Here is a 22079-nt window from a genome sequence, read left to right on the forward strand (position 1 = left end):
CTCAAATCAAAGCCCAGTGAAGTCAATGGAAAGACTGCTACCGATTTTGATGGGCTTTGGATCAGGCACTAGGAAATACTAAGGGAAACCCCATTCTTGGAAAGGAAAGGTAGGCTTGGTGGGATTAAGGCAGACCAAAGAAAGGGTAAGAATATATATGTGGCTAAATGCGCTTTACCCTTTTAAATATGCTTCACATTCTCCTAAGAAATTTGTCTCTGGCATAGTCCTAGCAGATCTGCAGGAGCATGAAACACTGTGGCTCACATAGCCTATGCCACCCCCAGTATGCTACTGCCCCAGCATCCTTCCTTGGACACAATTCTTTTGCCCATTAGTCACTAAAAATATTGTATGGGTATCTGAGAAATAAGTTTAGCAGGTGGAAAGGTATAACAAACATGCTTAGAAAGGATGTTCTGCTGCTATTTAATCTACATTTGCTTTATATTTAAATTTTATGCTCACTTCACCTCAGAAGTGGCAGACAAACAGTTGGCTTTCAAACTCTACTGCTGAAAAAGTATTCATGCACCTATGAGTACAATTCATATAACATTCACTTTTTTCCTATCTTTCTGGCATCTTCATCTTCCCATTTTCCTTACAACCGCTGAGATCACAAACACCTCAAATAGCTGGAGGCCTTTTTTTTTGCCCTACTTTAGGTGGCTGTGATCTTAACTGTTTCAGAGAAAACACATTACTTGGAACGTATGAGTCAGGGATTCTTTTTCTCATAAGAAGTAATGAATTCACATTTTTCTTTCTACTATATACAGATGGGTATTTCATCTTACAATTTAATGATGTCAGATGACAGTTTTCTAAAGGAACACACACATCCTTATTACTTAAAAAAAAAAAAGTTATGATTCTCTGGTTTCGAAACAGCTAAGAGAGGTGATGACTAATTAATAAAATATCTATAGAATAATTATTTTCAGTAGATCAGTTACAAGTGGTAATTTGAAACAAGACAATTTCAATTGGCTTCTTTACTGTAGATCTTGAAAAACTTTCTAAATCTGAAATATTTTGGACAATATTTCTCTCTTTTCATAGTCAGTTCTTTAAAAATTAAGCATGTCTGCTCTTCCTTAAGACTTATTCTTTCTTTTTTAACTAAGCCTCATCCTAAAATGCAAATCAAGAATTAATTCCTCTTCAAAACCCAGCAATGCTATATTTTGAATATAACAACAACTAAGCACTGTGATGCAAAGATTAACATGGGATGGGATAAGAGCAGCTATATAAATGAGCATTCAATGCACTGTTTCAGCAGGAAAGAGGACATTGCATGGGGAAGGCATGAAGCTGCATATACACCTGTTGAATTCAGCAAATAGCCTATCTAGAGAATATGGTTGACATTAAATATTATATCCAATAGTAGATGTGCAGAAAGAGAGAGAAAAATAAAATCACTTGAAAATATTTAAAAATACTTAAAGTTTAAAGATACTAAAACTAGTTTTAAGACAGATCTTGATAAATTTATGAATGAGATTATATGGACAGGGTTGCCTGTGATAGCAGGAGACTGGATTTGATTACTTGAGTCCCTTCCAATTGTAAGCCCTGTCAAAAAGTTACATAGTCTGGGTACTAACAGAGAGGCAATGGCACGTCTAGAAGAGGAAGGGGACACTCATATACTATGATGACAGTATGAAACCCTGAAAAGAATACAGAGGAGAGCTCTCACTCCTTCATTGGCTCTCAGCATAAACCAAGAGGAAGTCAGAGATAAGACACATGACACCAAGGAAGTGTAGAGGAAAGTAGGCTAACAAAGAGAGCAGATGGACTTATCCTCTAGACACCGTGATACTAAGAGACAGAGATGAAACAAGCAGACACGGTTTAACAATACAAGCATTTTTACCTCAGATCTGCCTCTAGAACAAAGTTTTCACCTACATTAGGTGAAATTGGGTGTAACTTCGGACCTTCATATGTTTTAAGTCTACTTACTTCTCGTCTGGTTTGCTTTGGTTTCTTGACTGCCTAATAAAATTTTCTTTAAGATCCCCCCCTCTCTTTTTCTTTAGCTGTTATTTACATTAACTGGTTCCTCAAGTCAAGAAATATCAACTGCTGATATCTGGTAAGGGGCAGAGGGGCAAAGGGTACCGGACACTGGGCACTCAAGTCCAAGACATAGGACAGAAAACTGGCCAGCCTCAAAAATTTCTCCCAAGGTGCTAGCCGCAGTCAGTATGGGATCTGGGGAAAATCTGGTACCATGCCTGACAGGGCATGACTTTTTTTATTTTTTTTAATTTATTTTTTTTAAATGAAGATTCAGAATGTAATTAAAATTCTTATTTAAAGATTTGTAAACACCCATTCACGTTAGTATCTGAGCTCTTCACAAAAATATAGCCCAAACACTGAACTGCACGAAAGAGACCATAAAAATCCCAGCAACTCTTGCTACCTGAAAACGTCTACTAACTAATTGCTGCCTCATTGTCAAACAGACAAGAGCAATTAGCCAAACGCCATCCAAGTGTGCCTTACCTCTTGCTAACGATACCACCAATCACAGGCTATGATAGGCCATCTGAGAGGGCTACACCAACAGAAGAGGGTACACAGCTCTGATACCAGTCCTGGAGAGTTCAGCAGCAATGTATATGAACACATGCCAATTTGTTAATATGTGCCTTAACAGGCAAAATTGAGGATCAAATTCTCTTAAATGAGACACTAATATCCTCAAATTTATTAACTGAGTTTTACCAGTTAAGCTAGCTGCTCTAAATAGAAAATATGCTTTATGTTACTTGCTCCTGAAAAACTAAAGAAACTGAAACAAATAATTTAACTCTATAGTTTATGTCTCTAGAATATATTTTAGTTCTATTGGCCCGAGTAATAAAATCCTGAAAAACCGTAACATCTATGGGTGGATTCTTTCCAATTATGGTACTTGAAAACAACAGTAGGTTCCTGAAATCCTATCACACTGAGTGTGTCAGATAGGTATACAATAAATATTCATTCCATTAAGGAATATCCTTCTGTGAATATACTGCTGTTACTCTTTTTAGTATTTTATTTGGGAGTCTAATACACAATAGTGGAAACACTGCTCTCCTGTTTCAGATCATGCATTATCCCCCTGACTGTTCACTAATCTATTGCTTCCTCTATTTTTGACTGTGTAATTTCCTTCAGCCTGAAAGATTTTAATTGTTTTAAACTTAAAATGACATTTTGAATCTATGCAATTTTTTGTATATTTACCCATGGTACAGTCCGTTAATTTCTATATATTCAGGCAATTTTTAAGGTTAGTGAGCACTTTTCAAAAACTCTCTCTTACCCACAGTAGTTTGTTAATTAAACCTATTCTCCCTTATCAGTGCCTCCTAGCATTAGTCTGGGCAGACTCCATTTTCCTCATGGTTTTCAGCCTCCTGAATTTCTCTCAAAAGAATTTACTCTACTTGAATCCCAGCAGTGATTTCTGATTATTTTATTCTGCTTGTGGTTGACCATTCTAAGTAACTCCTCTGGAAAAGAAACAGAATCTAGGTGTGCCAAAAGGATTTCAGGAACTCCTAACAGAGCCTCTAACATCAGCCTTTCCAGTACCAAATTGTGACTGTTGGGAGTCTGGCTGGGACATGAAAATATCTATTTCTGTTCAAATCTCAGATCCAATTCTAAGAGCAACGGTAGCAACTCACAAATTAATTTCATTTCAGTTTGATGCTAAATGACCAAGCAGGCTATTTAGTTCCTCCTCCACATACTTGCTTCTTTTCAATCACTTCCAAGGTAAAGAAATGTAAAGATACTATAGATATCAGTGAAATTTTTAAGTAGCAAGATAAACGGGGTTTGACGGATTAGAACATTTACCGTCACTGGCCCATCACAAGATTTTAATGAGATATCCTTCAGTATGATTCAGAAAGGAGAATGTGGATTTCACTATTCTTTATGGAAAACACAGAATCCTGAACTCAAGACTACAGGGGTCAGAAGGGACTGCTTTTAAAAAAAAAATTAAATCTATTTATTTGTATTTTTAAGCCTAAATGTTTGTTCCATTACGTATTTCAGATCTGGGAGTGTTAAAATTTATATTTTAAAAGCCTGGCAAGTTCACTTTTAGATTACAGCTAACATGAATTTGAAAAGTTTTCCTCCAGAATTTACTTTTTTAAGACAAATTATTTGTTGGGTCTCTACTCTCAGATGAGATAAAGTTTCTTTTTCCTTTTGCAGATCATCTTCCAGGGTTTGTCTCCATTCCTTTTCTATCTTCAAATCTGTTTCCAGTTGAACACTAGAATTGCAAACAAAAGACCATCATAGTGCATTTCAGTATAATCTTTTTAACAAAATACACCTTTTCAATTTTCTAGTTTCACTATCAGTCCAGCCCAAAAAACAGTAGTTTGCTATTTTAATTTGTTTACAAGTTCGTTATTTTTAATATTGTGACATTTATCTGCAATTTCCTAAGAAGATTTTGTATACAAGTGTAACAAGTTATAAGAAAATAGAGGGCTTTCATTGAGAGAGGTTTTGAGGGTGTCAAACAATTCTGAAGAACTAGCTTTTGCAATGATTTAATTTGCTGTCCTAGTAACTATTCTTTGGCAACTGAAACATGCATATTAGAGAACTTTCCTGTTTGTCTTAAGTGTCATGTAGCTTTATTATAATACAGATCTTGTATATGAAAGAAGATGAGTGGTTAAATGCATTTCTAGAGCTCATAAAAGCTGTTGTATTAGTAAGACTTTAAATGGAAAGCCTCTATTTTCTATTTCAGAGTGGAGATTATAGGGACAGAATTAAGAATATATAACTTCTAAAGTATCTTGAATACAGTGTAAAGTATTTTGAGTTGCTGGATATTATTGAAATTCCTATCCAACAGATGATATAAAGGAGGCTCTGCTTTATACTAATCACAGCTACTGGATTACAGTTAAAGGAACTGGGGCCAATCTGTCAGTGGATCCACTGTTGCCATTCTGTCATCAACTTAAATGGACAAAGAATGATTCCTTATAGCTTCACAGAAAACACAAACTAACGGCAGGTGAGAGTAAACTGCTGGATTGAAATCCTACTACCTAATGAAGGTGGAAAGATCTGACTGTAGTTATGAAAGTTTTTCAGGAGGAACTTGTGTCCATATTGATTTTATAACAGGATAGCTAAGTCATTTTTTAAAGGAAAAACTTACTTTTTGGGACACTACCTCAGCATCTTGTTTGTTGGAAAAGATCAGAAGTGAACATGACCTTGAGGTTTCAGAATTGCGGAATTCTAAGGTTGAGGTTTGAACTGCTCTTTTGCCAAAATCTGTGAAGATGACTGTGGTGGTAAAGCGAACATTTGTCATGATGGTTGAACAAGTATTGATACTCAAATTAGTAAGAGAGGCAATGTGGTCTGAACACAAGATTGGAAACTTTGAACTCCCTTGCTGTAGTCTTAGGTCATTCACTCTCATTCACTAATCCTTGCTGTAGTCTTAGGCCATTCACTCTCTTTCTCTCTCTCACTAAAATAGGGGGAAATACCACCCAACCTCACAGGGATGTTCATAAAGTGCACTGAAAGCACAGTCTAAGTGCTAATTTCTGCTATTACTGCCTGTTTCATCAGTACTTGTGGTTGCCCTGATTCTCTGGACCAAATACCTGTCCAGGGAATTCCACGGGTGTAAAAGCAGAATTTGGCTTTTATTTCTTGATTTAATATTTCAGTTTCTAGCAGACTCAAGGATTTCATGAGTGCCTTTCAGCTACCAACACTTCGAAGGATTTTGGCTTCTTTTTCAAGCCTGAATAGTTTAATTGTTCTATGCAGTTTCTGTAAATTTATGCTGCTATATCTACAGGATTTACAATAATAAAATGTGGGTTAATCTAGTTTATTATAAATTTAGAATTTTTGTTCCTGTTAACTACTGTTTCCCTAGTGAATTAAGACTGTATCTTCAGCCAAAAAACATGCCTGTTCTTCCCCCTCTTCTGGCTGGACAGCTATTTTAAAAAATTCATTTGGAGCTTGATTTACTTGGAATGACAGATTTTCTTCCACCCTGCCCTTGCCTAATACACATTTTCCTAGACAGCATCTTTATCCAGTTAAAGATCATCAGTAATGTGCTGCCTGTATTATGTGATGTATCCTACATTTTTAGTTAACAGAATGTTTTAAAGTAAGCATAAAAGGAAAAAAGATTTTAAGTGCCTTATACTTTTTCCAAAAGGGAAGTATACTTACAGCTGCTTCTCTTTTCGGGAGATTTCTTTCTGCAGGTTTTCAGATTTACTCATACAGTCTTGTTTGAATTTCTTGTCCTCATTCTCAGCTTCCACTTGAGACTTCTCTGCTTGCTGCAATCTGGTGTAATTCAAATCAACTTTGGGTAAAACTGAGGCTAGAACTAGGGTGTAAAGGGTGAAGAAGACAAATAAAAGAAAAATGGGGAAATAGAAACATTTCTAAATAAAAACAAAGATTGGGGGAAACTCACAAACTCAAACGAGAGAGCCACACAATGCCTAGAAATCTAGCTTCTGGTTTTCACTACAGAAAGAAAAGCAGATTAAGTCTTCCAATTTGTTTTTATTTTATGTTCACCGTTAACAGATGCCATCAAAGCATAACCATACAGATTTTATAATTGATCTATATCTCTTACTGCTCTAACTTTGAGCGTACATATATGTTTTATTGTGGGAGGCATTTTTACAAGAACTGTAGAAGTACAGTAACTACTTTGTCTATACTAATGAATCAATAAGACAGTGTGTGTTGTGCTGGAATGGCTTGATTGAATTCAGACATGAGCCTGAATACGGAACACTGGAATCAGATAGCAAGAACACAGCTGTAGTAAGACAGCAGAACACACCCTGGAGCATCTTACTATACTTACAGAATAACCACTAATAAATAACATTATTAAATACATTTAAATAATGTGTATTAAAAATCATAGTTTAAAATAGCTCCATATGATAAACAAAACAAATAAAACTGAATAAATAACAGAAGTCAGGCTTTCATTTAAGATCTTTCCTTTTGATTTGAAAGGGATTTTGCATTCCTGTTTTGGATAGCCCTCTCCTCTCACTCATACCTCACCAATGCATCAAGATTTATCTCTGTTTGACCTTCTCTTCAGCCCAAAAAATATGGGGTTTAAATTTAACTGAAATGTAAACACTAACTCAAAAATTGTATGTTACTCCATATTCAACTGTCTTATTGGGATATACAAGGAAGATTAGAGTAGCCAGTAAAATGTCATTCAGAGCCCCAGCCCAATTGAGGTATCTCATTTTACAATTGCCTCTTTTCTCCCTTCTAAGACCTGGTCTACACCTAAAACTTAGGTTGACCTAGTTACATTGCACTGAGGGGTGTGGAAAAAAAATCACACCCCCAAAAGACATTGTGAAGCCAACTTACGCCCCAGTCTAGACACCACTAGTTCAACAGAAGAATACCACCTCTCAAGGAGGTGGATTAACTACAGTGATGGAAAACCCCTTCTGTCGCTGTAGCAAGTGTCTACAGTACAGCATTGCTGCAGCACCATAGCTGTGCTGCTGTAGCATCTGTAGCATACACAAGCCCTCAAAGTCTTGTTCAGAGAAAACTGAGGAGCTCTTCTCTCAAGGCTTGGCTTGAATCATCACGTCCCAGTCAGCTGAATGTAGAGTAACATACAACTCCCAGTTTAATCATTGTTAAATGTAAAATTAAATGAAAGCTTTCTTACTGGCCCTGTCTACACTACAAACACAACCATGTTAGGGAGCCCACCTACTAATGTTTTATAAAGTAGTATGCATCTACACTGGCCATCTTTGGGAAAGTGCCTACCATTGCAGTGCTATCAGACAACCAATGAGAGGGCTCATGCAGACAGTGCACCAGCATTACTAGACATCTCAGCAGAATTAGATTTCATGTTAATAAAAGCTCCAGTTCCCCATCTACACTCATGCTACCAATGGTGAAGCTGCACTGGTGGGACAGTTACCAAGAACTGCCAGTGCAGAAATGACAACAGACTGGACTTGAACCATGTTATTTTAAAGCATCTGAATTTGGCCTAGGTATGAAAAACTGTTAGGGTCCACTCTACAAGACAATGTGTTGTAATGAAGTTCCTTGATGTGTTTGTAATTGTAATACAAATAGGGCAAAGTGGATGGATAGGAGAAGGGAGAATATTGGTGCACAGCAAGGCTAATTCTTGCTGCTATGCCAGAAGGCAGAGAAGGGTGAAAGACTAAACGAAACAGGAAAGCTAAAAACACCACTAAGACCCTCTCTAAACTACAGCTGAAACTGCAGTAGCACAATTTCCAAGACTAATATGGACAAGGATTTTTTTTTCTGAGAACCATGCTTGTATCTCCACTAGCAGCTTGCACACTCTATAGCTATATCCAGTGCAGCTCCACCAGGGTAGCAACTCAGATAAGAGCAAATCCTCAGTTGAAAATGTATATACCATCTGAGGATCTACCCCTAAATGTCTGAGTCCTGCCTATAATACACTTTACACTATTGCTACCCTGGTGGAGTTGTACTGGGGGGAATTACAGCTATGAAGATTTCTACGTAGATAAGGCGATCTTGCTTTATAGTCTTTAGTTCTAATCATATCTCGGTTGTTTCCATGATACAGTAGCTCTGTTAAAGCATCTTACATTCTACTCTATGCTAGCAGACTGAACTGTATTTTAGCTGTGTATAAGGGAGTCCTACAAATACAGAAATGATTTGGGTTTTGTTTTTGTAAAGTACAGACAGAACATATGGAACATTTTTATAAGCTGTTTTAGCCAGTTCTCAGGAAAAAATACTTCTGTCTACGCTACTCAAGAAAGCGATGATACCAGCAACCACGTTAAAAGAGTTGACAACATGTTTTCTGGTATAGAGAAGCCCTGAAAGTGCAACAACAATAAAAATGTGGGGGTTTTCATTAATTGAAAGGGAGGTTCTTTATTTATTTAAGTGCTATAAATAAGGGGTGAGGGAAAACCCTATAACTGGAGGTAAGTGTCAGGGCAATGAGAAATCATAAATATAAAGGCAGCTAACATTTTAAAATAAACTTTGTATTTAACATTAAAAAAAGTAAAATGATTAAATAGCATTAGAAAATTCTAGTTTCTGATTGGTCAATAATATTACAGTGATTTTTTTTATTCTTTGGGAGGGGAGGGGAGGGGAGAAAGGGATGGAGATTATTTCATTTCGGAAAACAAAGTCGTTCCAACTTGTGACATTGTGTCAAAATCACTAGTGCTTACTGACCAATTATAATACAGGATTTCCCAATACCATTTAAGATCATAACCATATTTTTTTAAACCAACTCATACAAATTTTACTCTATCAATAGCCAAGTAGCTTTCAGAATGATATATCTTTGACAAGTTTGTATTGGTGCTGTGCTTCACTGCTGGCACATTTCACAAATGACATTGCAATAGTCCTAGTTTGAGTTAACAGATCTTTGTCACTTCACGTATGTAATGGACAAAATCAAAGACAGATAAAGGTAGTAAAGTTCAAAATGTAAAAATTGGGATAAAGGAAAAAAAGAAAGAAAAAAAGAGGAGAAAGGATGTCAATAAAAGAATATTCATGTCACTAAATCTTTTAATACATAATTATATTTTTCATAAGTAGCTTTTAAAGAAAACAATGGTAAGACATGTCAACACCAACATGACAGGGCTATGGATATGTTACATTTTACAATTAAAAATATTAACGATCCATATAATCTATTTCATTTAAATAACTGAAGCACACAAGTCACATCTTTATATTATGTAACAAATATATAGTAACCACAATACAGAGGTTACACACTGGTATTATATCATTTCATTTTACTAATTCATGGTGTAATACTCATGTGTACATTCTTTACACTAAGGGAGTTTCCAAAGCAATTAATGTAAGCTTTGGAATCTTAGCCAGCCAGGGTCCTGATCCACAACACTTAGCACAGGCTTAACTTTAAGCAAGTGAGTAGTCTTGCTTAAAGTTAACCATGTGCTTTGGTGAGTCAAATCCTTACTGAATAGCATTAAAATATAACAGAGGTAACAATGAATCAGAATTCTGAAGTGGCCATCATTGAGCCCGGTAGCTGAAAGAACAATCTTGGGTGCAGGCACAGAATGCCAGCAACAGTGAATGGTGAAAGAGAATAGAGATAAAAAACCTTGGTTTATGGCTGTATTTTTTCACTCTTACAGTACATTAGAGCAGCCATACTGGGTCTGACCAAAGTTCCATTTAGCCCAGTATCCTGTCTTCCAACAGTGGCCAATGCCAGGTGCCCCAAAGGGAATGAACAGACCAGGTAATCATCAAGTGAACCATCCCCAGTCGCCCATTCCCAGCTTCTGGCAAACAGAGGCTAGGAACACCATCCCTACCCATCCTGGCTAATAGCCATTGATGGACCTATCCTCCTTGAACTTATCTAGTTCTTTTTTGAACCTGTTATAGTCTTGGCCTTCACAACATCAAAAAATAAATCTATGTGTTTGAAACGCAATGGTAAAACATCGGTTGCAATTCCAAAAGATGATGCTTCTTTAAAACTTCCTACTGAGAGTTAAGTTTCAGTGGCAGCTGTGTGGGAATGCAGTAAGGGAGGAGGAATGAATGTGGAAAAGTAAGTAAAATAGAGATGGATGCTGTACCTTTGTTCCAATTGTTTCATAGTTGCAGTAATTTGATTGGTCTTATCCTCTAGTCGACCAATTATTTCATTCTTTTCTTTCATGGCATCTTCAGAAACCTATATTAAACAAATTAATACTGAAGCAGGTTTTATATTAAACTATATTTTTGATGCTTTTGTTCATTCTCTTAAGGAAAATATTTGTAATATGGCTTTGGGATTTGTTTGCTTATTTGTTTTTAAAACATTCCCATAAAAAAAAAAAAAAGCAATATTCAAGAAAAATATCTAAGTATAGAATTTCAATCTAAAGTATATTTGCATTTTATTGGAATTTTACAAATGTACACTCTAATAAATAATATACATTTTTCAGTTTATTTCTTTTAAATATCTTTTTTTGTGAGTCTACTATAATTCAGTGCTAATTTTTTTCTAAATAACTCATTATAACCATAGCAACAACACCTATAAGCATTAGTTTTAGTTCACACTGAGGTCTTCATGGGCCCAATCCTGCAAGATGGTAGGCACCGATAAGGCCTTCGGTCTGTACCAGAACAACAGCTAAAATTACTTCCTGATATAGTTGAGTACGTTAACATTATTTTAACCAGCCTCTGACAACTGTGAACATCCCTGCTTCAAGGTCTAAATATAGGTACAATATTGTCATTAAATCCAGTTAATATCACCACACAAAAGTTTCAAAACAGACATTAAAACAGAAAAACTACAGATCTCTGACAGACATTCTGCATAAACACCAAAAATAATACTGAAGAGCCTTTTTCTATTCTGTCTCAGTTTATTTTACTAAAGACAGATCTTTATTCCTGTTTTGCTTTCTACACACAATATTTAGAAGTGGACAGTGGCATCTTGGTTCATGCATCTACTTGTCTACTCTTTGCATTGTGTAATGTCATTTCTATATGCACTTTCTCAAGTGGTCATAACTAACTTCTATTCCTGCCTTTGACAACTTGTTCCACACATGAAAATTACCACACGTTAAAATTATCACAAAGTGCTTTCTCTTGAATTTCCTTGGTGTTTGGTCGTTTCTTAGCTGCAGTTTGTGAACTCTGAAATCTGGAGCCTCTTACCCTCAGAAGTATTTCTGTGGCATTGCAAAGAATGTTATATCCCTTCTGAATAGTCTCTTTTCTAATTAATATGAATCCAATTTTCCTAATTGATCTTCACAGTTATAACTCTCAAAGCCCATTTAACCACTTCACTATCTTCCTTTACTTTTTACAATTCCTTCACTGTTCTTTCTAATATGGTCCCCCAAATGGAGCACAAAACTCCAGGTATATCATTCTCCCTATGTACAGTACCATGATGATCACTTGTGCTTCAGTCCTCTATACATCCCAGTGATGCTTTAAAATGACTTCCATAAAACCTGCCTTATGTGAATGCAGTTAACTTATACAGGTAGCACGAAGATCTTATTCTGAAAGAGGAAGAGGGTAGAAGTAGAGAGCTGAGCTAAAAAAGCAGTGACAATGAGCAAAACTAGGAAAACAAGAATTTAACATAGGGATGAAAGACTGTCAGCTTTCTGAAACAAATACTCTTCTATTGCTATACTGTTTCAAATGTCATGAGTAGCATGCACTATTTCAAAAGTCACACACATCTTATATTTATACTTCAAAGAGGTTTCAACAATTTAAAAAAGTTCTCTTTTACCTGCAGCTTTTGGTACATTTCTATGTTAATTGCTTTAACTTCATCTAGCTGTTGTCGAAGGCCTATGAGGGTGTCTTGTTTCTCATGAATGTCTTTCTCCAACAACTTCATTGCAAGTTCTATCTCATGTTTCATACTAACTTGGACCATTAGCTCATTCTCTATATCCTACAAGTTGCACAAAAACACATATTATACTCTGTTAGGGTTGCCAAGTAATTGCACAAACCCAAACACCCTTGCCCCGCCCCCTGCCCTGTTGCCCCACCCCCTACCCCGCCCCTTCTCCAAGGTCCCACCCCCCGCTCAACTCCATCCTCCTTCCACCCTCACTCACTCACTATCACCAGGCTGGGGTAGGGGTTTGGGGTGTGGGAGGGGATGCGGGTTCTGGGCTGGGGCCAATGGATTCAGAGCATGGGAGGGAGCTCTGCTCTGGGGCAGGGGATTAGGATACAGGAGGGGATGTGGGCTCTGGGAGGGAGTTTGGGTGCAGGAGGGGGCTCAGGGCAGTGGCAGAGGGTGTGGGCTCCGGCTGGACAGCACTTACCTCCGGTGTCCCTGCAGCCTCTAGGCGCAGGCAGGGGCAGCAAGGCAGCTCTGCCCATCCCTGCAGGCACCGCCTCCACAGCTCCCATTGGCTGCCGTTTCTGGCCAATGGGAGCTGTGGAGTTGGCGCTCGGGGCAGAGGCAGCACACAGAGATCCCCCAGCCGTCCCTGCCTGCACCTAGGGCCGTAGGGACATGCCACTACTTCTGGGAGCTGCACCAAGCCAGGGCAGGTAGGGAGCCTGCCTTAGCCCTGCTGCGCCGCCCCCGCCAACCAGATTTTTGGCCTATTAAAATCTCCCGGATTGTTTTCAATGGCAACCAGGAGATTGAGTCTGATTCCAGGAGACTCCCGGCCAATCCGGGAGGGTTGGCAAACCTATACTCTGGCAACACAGATTTTGTAAATAGCTATGCAACATTTTATCTAGTATTTCCGATGCAAAACTAAGATATGACACTGCAGGTCCTGCAGTACTGGATTTTCACCTTCACAAATCTCTACGTTCTGTGAAACTTGGCAAAACAGATACTGTAAATATTATGTAAACATTACACTCAGTCATGCATTTGGTGACTTGTGTTCATTTGTTTGTACCTTAATAAAAGCCACCTCATTTTATGCAATATGATAATTTGCATAATTTCTTATAAGTGAAATAATATTTTAAGAATAAAAGAGTCAATTTTCTATTTACAACATTAAAAAAAGTCAAAAACAATAAGTATTTCTACTTTTGGAAAAAACATTTAATGCATGCATATAGAAAACCTATTCAAAATACTGATAATGGCTAAACATTTGAAATTAACATAGCTGCTAAAATCCAACACATTATTCATACAAAAATCAAAATTCTTCCTAATTATGCTTAGTGACACTACTGTTAAAGAAATACTAATATAATGGCTCCAAGTTGTCAAAAACTTGAAACAACCTTTTCATGAGGTTAGAGAAAAAGTGTGGTAGATTACTAGCAGCACACATCCCCTGGAAAAAATGTAAAGCTAGAAATAGTCAAATAACGTATTAAAGAGACAGTAAATGTTTATCTTGTCGAGGTTTACATAGCACATTTTAAATGCACTCACTTGTCGTAACTGTGATTCTTCTCGAAGTTGTCTGCGTGCTTCATTGTACATTTCATCCAGACCCTGTCTCGAGTGTCTGTATGTTTGAAGCTCTGCCTCAACATCCACTTTGGTTACCTATGCAGAAATTACAGATGTATCTGGTTTTCATTACAAATATAACAATTGTTATGATTAAATGTAACAAATTTGTAGAGAGAAAAGTTGCTTACATACACAATGGACTATGTAAGAACAATACACACACTGAACCAACAGGATCCAAGGTTGTCTACATTATGTATTTATCACTTTAAAATTGAGAATTACATTTTAGCTTAAAAACATAAACCTTGAAAATTAAATGAATTTATTGCAGACTTGTGATTCAACAAGTTACTTATGCACATGCCTAATTTTTAAGCATGAGAGTAATCCCATTAACCGGAAGGAGACAACTCATATGCTTAAAATTAGGCATGTGCATAAGTATGTTGCTGAATTGAGGCCCAGAAGAGTAATTTGTGGAACAATATTTCACCGGGTCTCTGAGTAACCCCAGAAGCATTTAATTCACCCATTTATTTAAATATCACTGATATAGGGGTCTCCAGGTTATCCAGAAATATTTTTCAATAACAATCTAAAAATATTCGTAATGACTGTTCAGAATAGTACAGGATGTACAATATCCCAGTCCAACACACAAATTATTTTCTGACAAGTTTTACAGTAAAATATTACCTTAACCACTGCAAACAGAAAGTTGTAAAATCTCAAAGATCAAAAGCAAAATATAAGGAAAAAAATCCTAAAAATTTGTTTAGAATAATAAATTAATCTAGACTGATTCCTACAATATTTAGATAAACTTTATCATCAGACATAAATGTAACAAATCACATAGGCCTATTCCTTGCATAAAATTGTTTTAAGGCAGTTCAATTATTTGCTGAGATATAGTTGCCAACATAAAACATTCAAATGATAAGAAGCCAGGTAACGTTTAATTATACTGAATTCACATACCTCTAGGTGATGCTGTGTTTTCATTAAAATAATTGTGTTTTCACTTCTTAACTGATGATTTTCTTCCTGAAGTTTAATTATATTGTTTTTTGCTATTGCTAACTAAAAGGGAAAAAAGAGAGAAAGTGTATGACTATTTTTGTGAACACTAAAAAAAACCCAAAATTATTCTAATGTGTACATAGCTAACATTACTGCTTACTCTAGTCTCATAGTGTGCTGAATAAGAGATCTATTTTGTGTGCATGCACAACTACCATTTATAGTAGGAGTCACATACTGAGGTGAGAATAAATCTAAATTAGGACCATCTTTTTTATTTTACATCTCTTGTACAGAGGAACAGCTTTTCAGTGGTACTCTATTCTAGCTAAAGTATCCGTACTTCCTTTTTTCCCCCTTGTTAAAGTTCTTATATATACTTCAAGTTAAGTGGATATATTTTCTGTTTTTAAGTAGTTTCTCAACATGAACCTTCAGGTATACTGTATGCTGCATTATGCAGCATCTTACACAAGCAAATTTCCTGTGTAAGGAAGGATAAATCTGGGACACTGAGGACAGGAAAGTCCTACAGTGTGACAGAATAAAGAAAGGCCTCAGCAGAGTATTTCTGGGCCCCTACTTAATCCTGGGAGTTAGGCAGAAGACTTGTCAGAAGGGGTAGACTATGGGGAGAGCAGAGGATTTTTAAGAGATTTCAAGAAACATGGGTCGGGGGGGGGTAAGGGGCAGTATACATTCTGTTCATTATCTGGATTTGTTCACATCCAGAATAAACTAACAGCCTCCTCAACTGCTAAATGTAGAAATATCAGATTTCCCCCATTTCTCTTTCAGGACAAGTAAGAAATAAGGGGAAAAACTGATCTTCCACTCCTAATCCCAAATATATTATCTACTTCAAGTATTAAGAGATTGGAAACTACGGGATGTTAAAACAAAAAACAAAAAAACCTGGCACAGAGAGGCAGACAAACTTATACCTGCATATTGTGAATGAGCTTTTAGAAAAAGAGTCCTTTGGCTTGAGTTGAGACAATTATACATTGTCCGCTCAACTAGATCTAGCTCTCCTGTGGATTGGTAGTCTGAAGAATGCCTTTACTCAATGGTCTCCACAAAATGGAACTGACAGCAACTCCCAGCACATTTAAGATAGGGTTCTTCTATACACTCTTAAATCCTGCTGTGAAACTGCAATGTTTTACAGCATTTTACTAATCCAATAGTCCCCTGGGATAAAGCTGACCACAAGTCCCAGCAACCATTGTGTTATTTCTTCAGACTGAGTCAAATGTAGCTGAATATATTAGGCAGTGTTTCAGTACAGTTAATTAGACTGTACTTGTAGAGGGAGGAAAAAAGGAAACATGTTCACCACTGGTTAAAAAATAGTATTACACATTACTAAGAAACAATACCTCTTCAATTAGTTTAGTGTTTGACTTCTCTAATGAATCAACTCTTGTATGAAGGCTGCTGACTGTGCTACTGAAAGTAATAAAGAAATCAATATTCAGTATTACACCAAAACTCATACAAACACACACAAAAAGTTTTATGCCAAGCACTAAGTTTATTGGCAACAGCCAACAGGACTGCATCATTGCAGTTGGAAATTGTTTCTAAAAATGTTACAGATTATCTCTCTTTAATGAATACTTATGTGATACGCTCTCCTCCCTGCAATGCCGGTCACTGTTGACAACACTGTCAACATCCCTGCCATTCAAGCCCATGATTTGGGTGTCATCTTTGACTACTGCTCCCTCATCCTTCACAACCACACAGCGTCCAAATTTTGCTGCTTTGTCCTTGATGTGTTTTCCAAAGCTCTGTCTGTTTTTTTTCCATACAATTAAAACTCTTGTCCAGATTCTCAGCACTTCCCCAGCTTAACTACTGCATATTACTTCTCCCTGGCCTCCACTCCCCCTTAAGGTCCATTCAAAACACAGCTACTAAAATCATTTTCCTTCTCCATCATTCTATTCATATAATTTCCTCCTTGAAATCCCTCCTTTAGCCCTCCTTTTCCCACCACATTATTTTCAAGCTTTTTGTTCTTATCTTTAAGGCCCTTCACAGCTGTGTCCCTTCCTACTTATCTGCTCATCTCTTACATAGTTTCTCCCTCCCACCAAGCCTCCTCCACTGTCTGACTGCCAATTTCTCCCACAAGCATCTTCCAAAGCTGACTTTTATGCATCGAACAATCCCCAACCTAGTCTGTAAAGACAAGTGCTCTTTCCTCCAAACCTACTTCTACTATGATGCCTATAGAAGACTCCCAACTGATATAATCAATGGCTAGATGGAGGGTTGATTGTTATTTATATGTGCATGGGAGCAGCTAGTTTGTGGGGTGTTCAGTACAGAAAGGGGCATGTGCATGTGTGTATTTTTTTTAAAATATCTTGAAATCATCAAGTTATAAACATAGGCAACCGATCAATTCACTTGGTCTTATTGCAGCAATTCTACTCACTCGCCCTCCCCCATTTTCATTTGTTATATCCCATTTGTTGTCTCATACCTCCTATTAGAGAATTCATAGGTGTCTGTACAGTGTTTAGCAGAATGGGGCCTCACTACTAATTGGGGCATCTTGTTGCTATCGCAATACAAATAATAAATAATAATCAACAAGCACATTACTGATGTTTAAAATAACAATGTGATAGAGATTGAAATAATATAGTTTCAGTATAGCTTCTATAGATATTTTTAACTTCTGTTGCAGTAGTTTTTTCCTTTACACAGCAGTATTGTGAACATCCTCACTGTGCATTAAGCTGGGGGAGGGGAGGCTTTGTTCAGCTGGATGGAAAGGAAAATTGCCCCCTTTAACTGCAGGAATGAGGCTTGTATGGCAGGCTGGTGGAAAGGGGGCCATTGCCCGCTTAAGCCCCTGACCCCAAGCGGATTACCTTTTCCAGATAGGAAGCAGGAAAACAGTACAACCGGATCAAGTTGACAGGGGGATGACACTGCTCCTTTCCCCTACAGCTGACCACAAGAAATGGGAAGTATTCATAGGCAGGGAAGTTCCGAGAGAGTCCTCTTTAACCGGACCAGGTGAGCAGTGCCCCAGTTACCGTCCCACCCATGGAAGGAGTTATAATACAAAGTTTTGTCATGATCCGCTGCAGGCATTACAGTCAGTCCCCTCTTCTCTAGGGAGGAATGGGGGGGGGGAGGGGAACAGATGGCTGAGAAGGAATTTTCCCTCACTGCCAGATTGGCCTAGGCGAGGTGGGTTTTTCACCTTCTCCACAGCAAGCTGGGGATCTACTGGGGTAAAAAAGGGGGGTTAGCCCTTAAAGTTGCAACTCATGGAAACTTGTGGTAGATGTCTGGTGAAGGTACTCTGTTGGAATGGATAAGGATCAGATAAAAAATGGATGGGTAAAGGATTTAAAGGAGGCATGCTTTAAAAGTGTGTGGGGGGGACAAGATGGAAGGGACTTCTACAACTTCCATGGCAGAGAGTCAAATCCCCCCTTCTTTACAGCCCCCTTTACACTCATCTAGAGGGAGCAGTGGCAGGGTCCCAGCTGCGGGATGGCAAAGAGGGACGGATGACAATAGCCTCTGAGCATAAGGAAATGATCATGGAATTACCTGCACTGTACAATTGTATCTGCTAGGTAGTCCCAGATATTTTAAGAATAAAGTTACAGCCTAATTAAACCCAAATCCTGTGTCTCCTGTCATTCCGGCATAGCTGGACAATGAAAGTCCTAAGCCTTACACAGCAACACTCTGCTGGGGGATTTCAGCAATGGAAGAATGGTACTTCCCAAAATCAGAACAGAGGCTCGTCTCAAGTCCCAATAGGTTCTGCTCTTAAAAGTAAAGATTTAATAAAAGGAGTTTTTGATAGTACATTATATGGGATATGGATATTTCACGTCAAATGTTTATGAAAATAAAATATAATCTGAAAATCTTTTCCCATCCTTTGATTTTGTATGGTAAAATGGTAAAGGTGCTACCAGAAGAAGTGATCCTTAATCCCTTTTTTCACTAATCAAAAAAATATTACCTCCATCATATTCCATATTTTAACCTCTGCTATACCTAATATTGGAAACCTGAACTCAGCAATCATGTGGAAATCAGTTCCTGAGAAAGTTGCTCTCTTTGTTTTACCACATGCTTCATTCACTCCATCTAAATTAAATTCCATCTACTTTTCCTATGAAGAGGCAGCATATTCACAGGCCTTCAAATCAGGATCTGTCCAAATACCAATTTTATGTGCATTAGAAAAAGCTATCTCCTCGGTACGAAGTACCACTTACACTAGCTACTTGTTGGGAAACTCTTCTTTCTAGAAAGCTCTCTTTCTAGATCTCCAGTGTACACAGTTATGGTCAGGGTCCACCAAACCATTCACAGAATCATAGAAGTGGAAGGGATCTAGAGAGGTCATCTAGTCCAGTCCCCTGCACTCATGGCAGGACTAAGTATTATCTAGACATCCCAGACAGGTGTTTGTCTAACCTGCTCTTAAAAATCTACAGTGATGGAGATTCCGCAACCTCCCTAGGCAATTTATTTCTGTGCTTAACCACCCTGACAGTTAAGAAGTTTTTCCTAATGTCCAACCTAAACCTCCTTAGCTGCAATTTAAGCCCATTGCTTCTCGTCCTATCCTCAGAGGTTAAAAAGAACAATTTTTCTCTCTCCTCCTTGTAACAACCTTTTATGTACTTGAAAACTCTTATGTCCCCTCTCACTCTTCTCTTTTACAGACTCAACAAACACAATTTTTTCAATCTTCCCTCATAGGTCATGTTTTCTAGACCTTTAATCATTTTTGTTGCTCTCCTCCTATTCAGACTTGATCCACAACATTACAACCACAATCAAAGTGCCATGGAGGTTGGCATGAGAAATAATTTATGGAATCCTTGAGCAATCATAATTTTCTCACATTGCTAGGGTGGAGTGTTGATGTGGTCACACATCACATGCTGTAAGGCCAAAGATTTTCTGGAGATGCGCAGTCACCTGTTCCTGTGGAGTTCTGTAAACACAATGTAGTTCAAGAACTTTCAGTTCTGCCCTGTTTGTTTTTTTCCTGTTCTCCAGATCAAAAGGAAAAGGGGCCTAGCCATCGAATCAACAAACTGACATTTGACTCCTCTCCTCCAGTCTCCTCAGGAGAGAATATATGTCTGCCAATTTCTCTCCATCCTCAGACTAAGTAAGAAGGATTTTTAATCTTTCCCCCTGAACTTTTGTCCTGCCAACGTTATGATATAGGAGCAGAGGGAGAAAGATGTGTTTTAACCTGGAGGAAATCTGGACTGACACACATACCCCAATAAATACATACTTTAGTTGTCTGTTCAGTTCCTCTACATAATTCTTTTGGTCCAAAATTGCAGCAATCTGGACATTTCTAAAGAGAGAAGGCAATTAATTTTTAGCAAGCACATTTGTCTATACATTCAAAAACGTAGATGTATCTTCTATAAGCATATGAAATATATACATATTATAAATTCTATGAAAATACACGGAAGTGGCCCGATTTTATTGTCAAAAACAACAATCTCTACAATCATATTGTGTTGTAATAAGTACTATGTGACAAAAACTAATACTGCGTTATTGCAAATAAATGTAAATTTATATTTAAAATTTGTGAGCAAGTGTAAACTTAAAGAAAATAGCCCATTTTAAAGTCAACTAATTGGTTGAAGGAACGTGGTCCAGTGGATTAGAGACAAAACTATTATGCACAAAATTGTTTAGTGCATTTTAGAAATCTAAACCAATAAAATAAATATGCTAAATATTAAAAATGTTCAACAAATCATTTAACTTCATATGCAAAATCCAAGGTGTTTTGACAGAACATACCTTTCTTTACTCCCAATATCATCTTCATTCTTTAAATACATAGAGAAATCAATCACACCAACCTAGAATGAATAATGTTGGAATAAATTATGTTGTTATTCATGCCTTTATATGTATTTAACTACCAAAACCTCGGTTAGTCCAACTTCTCTAAGAGCGATCCAGCCTTGACACATTTTCTTGGAGTATGCAAACATGAATGCAAACATTTTTTCAGTTGATCTTTATTTTAAGAAATTATTTGAAAAACAAAAATCTTAAATTTTCTGTTTCAATACATACGATAAGTTTAGAATCATATAACCGTAGCAGCACAATGAAAACATTCAATGAATCTTTTTTGGTTCTTGGAGGAACGTTTATTATATTTGAGTGGGTTCATCCAAGGAGTAATAGGAAAAAAATTCTTTATATCTCATTATTGGAACTCTATTAAATACATGGCAATCCTACTCATTCTAAGTAAACAGATTTTTAACACTTCTTCCACTACACTTTTGTCCTCCCCTTCTTCAGTTCCACAATATTTCTTGCCAAACTGCATGACTTTCCATCCTAATTGACTCCCATAATTCCAACCGCTTATACACAACCTTAGCCTTCCTTTAAGAACCCCTGATATCATGCTCCCATCAGCACTAGATTCTGTCAATTTTTTCAAAGAGAAAACATACAGGATGTACAGTTTTCCTTCCACTCTTTCCCCACCTCTCTACACAACTTTTCCTCCTCCGACACCGTCACAAATGTCAAAGTTTTGGTCTGTAATTCTTCAAACCTGTCCCCTTGGATCCTATCCCATCCTGACTACTGACCTCCCTTACCTTCACTCTCATGTCCTCCCTGACTGCCTGTTTCCAGCACAACGCACGCATGATCTGATCTTCACCATCCGCGCAAAACAAACTACTTTTGTCCCACTTGCCTAACTACTGCTTCATCTCCCTTCTTCCCTTCACCTCAAAAGGATGGGTTATTCACCTTGTAGTAAAACGAGTTCTTCAAGATGTGTTGTCCCTATGTGTAGCACACATCAGGTTGAGCATGCACTCCACACATCAGGACCACAGACTTCTCCCTAGCAGTGTCCATCTGGTCTGTGCATGTGCCCTCACTCTCCTCATGC

The 22079-nt window shown here is 37.5% G+C and overlaps 1 protein-coding gene across 3 annotated transcripts in view; it reads right to left on the reverse strand.

Annotated features, from left to right (window-relative positions):
* Positions 1-22079, reverse strand: part of RUFY2 (RUN and FYVE domain containing 2) — a 59014-nt gene that overhangs the window by 14353 nt on the left and 22582 nt on the right. Inside the window, exons 6-14 of one of the 3 annotated variants that reach the window (XM_054034762.1) lie at positions 20954-21015; positions 20424-20489; positions 16498-16564; positions 15074-15175; positions 14066-14182; positions 12425-12592; positions 10740-10837; positions 6271-6390; positions 4180-4309 (exon numbers count right to left, since the gene is read on the reverse strand). In XM_054034762.1, coding sequence (XP_053890737.1) covers positions 4180-4309; positions 6271-6390; positions 10740-10837; positions 12425-12592; positions 14066-14182; positions 15074-15175; positions 16498-16564; positions 20424-20489; positions 20954-21015 — 930 coding nt within the window. Of the gene's footprint in view, positions 1-4179; positions 4310-6270; positions 6391-8420; positions 9539-10739; positions 10838-12424; positions 12593-14065; positions 14183-15073; positions 15176-16497; positions 16568-20423; positions 20490-20953; positions 21016-22079 lie in introns of those variants that run through there. The other 2 variants (XM_054034760.1, XM_054034763.1) reach the window with 2 other exon arrangements.

This window comes from Malaclemys terrapin, chromosome 7 (assembly GCF_027887155.1).
Source record: "Malaclemys terrapin pileata isolate rMalTer1 chromosome 7, rMalTer1.hap1, whole genome shotgun sequence".
NCBI lineage: Eukaryota > Metazoa > Chordata > Testudines > Emydidae > Malaclemys > Malaclemys terrapin.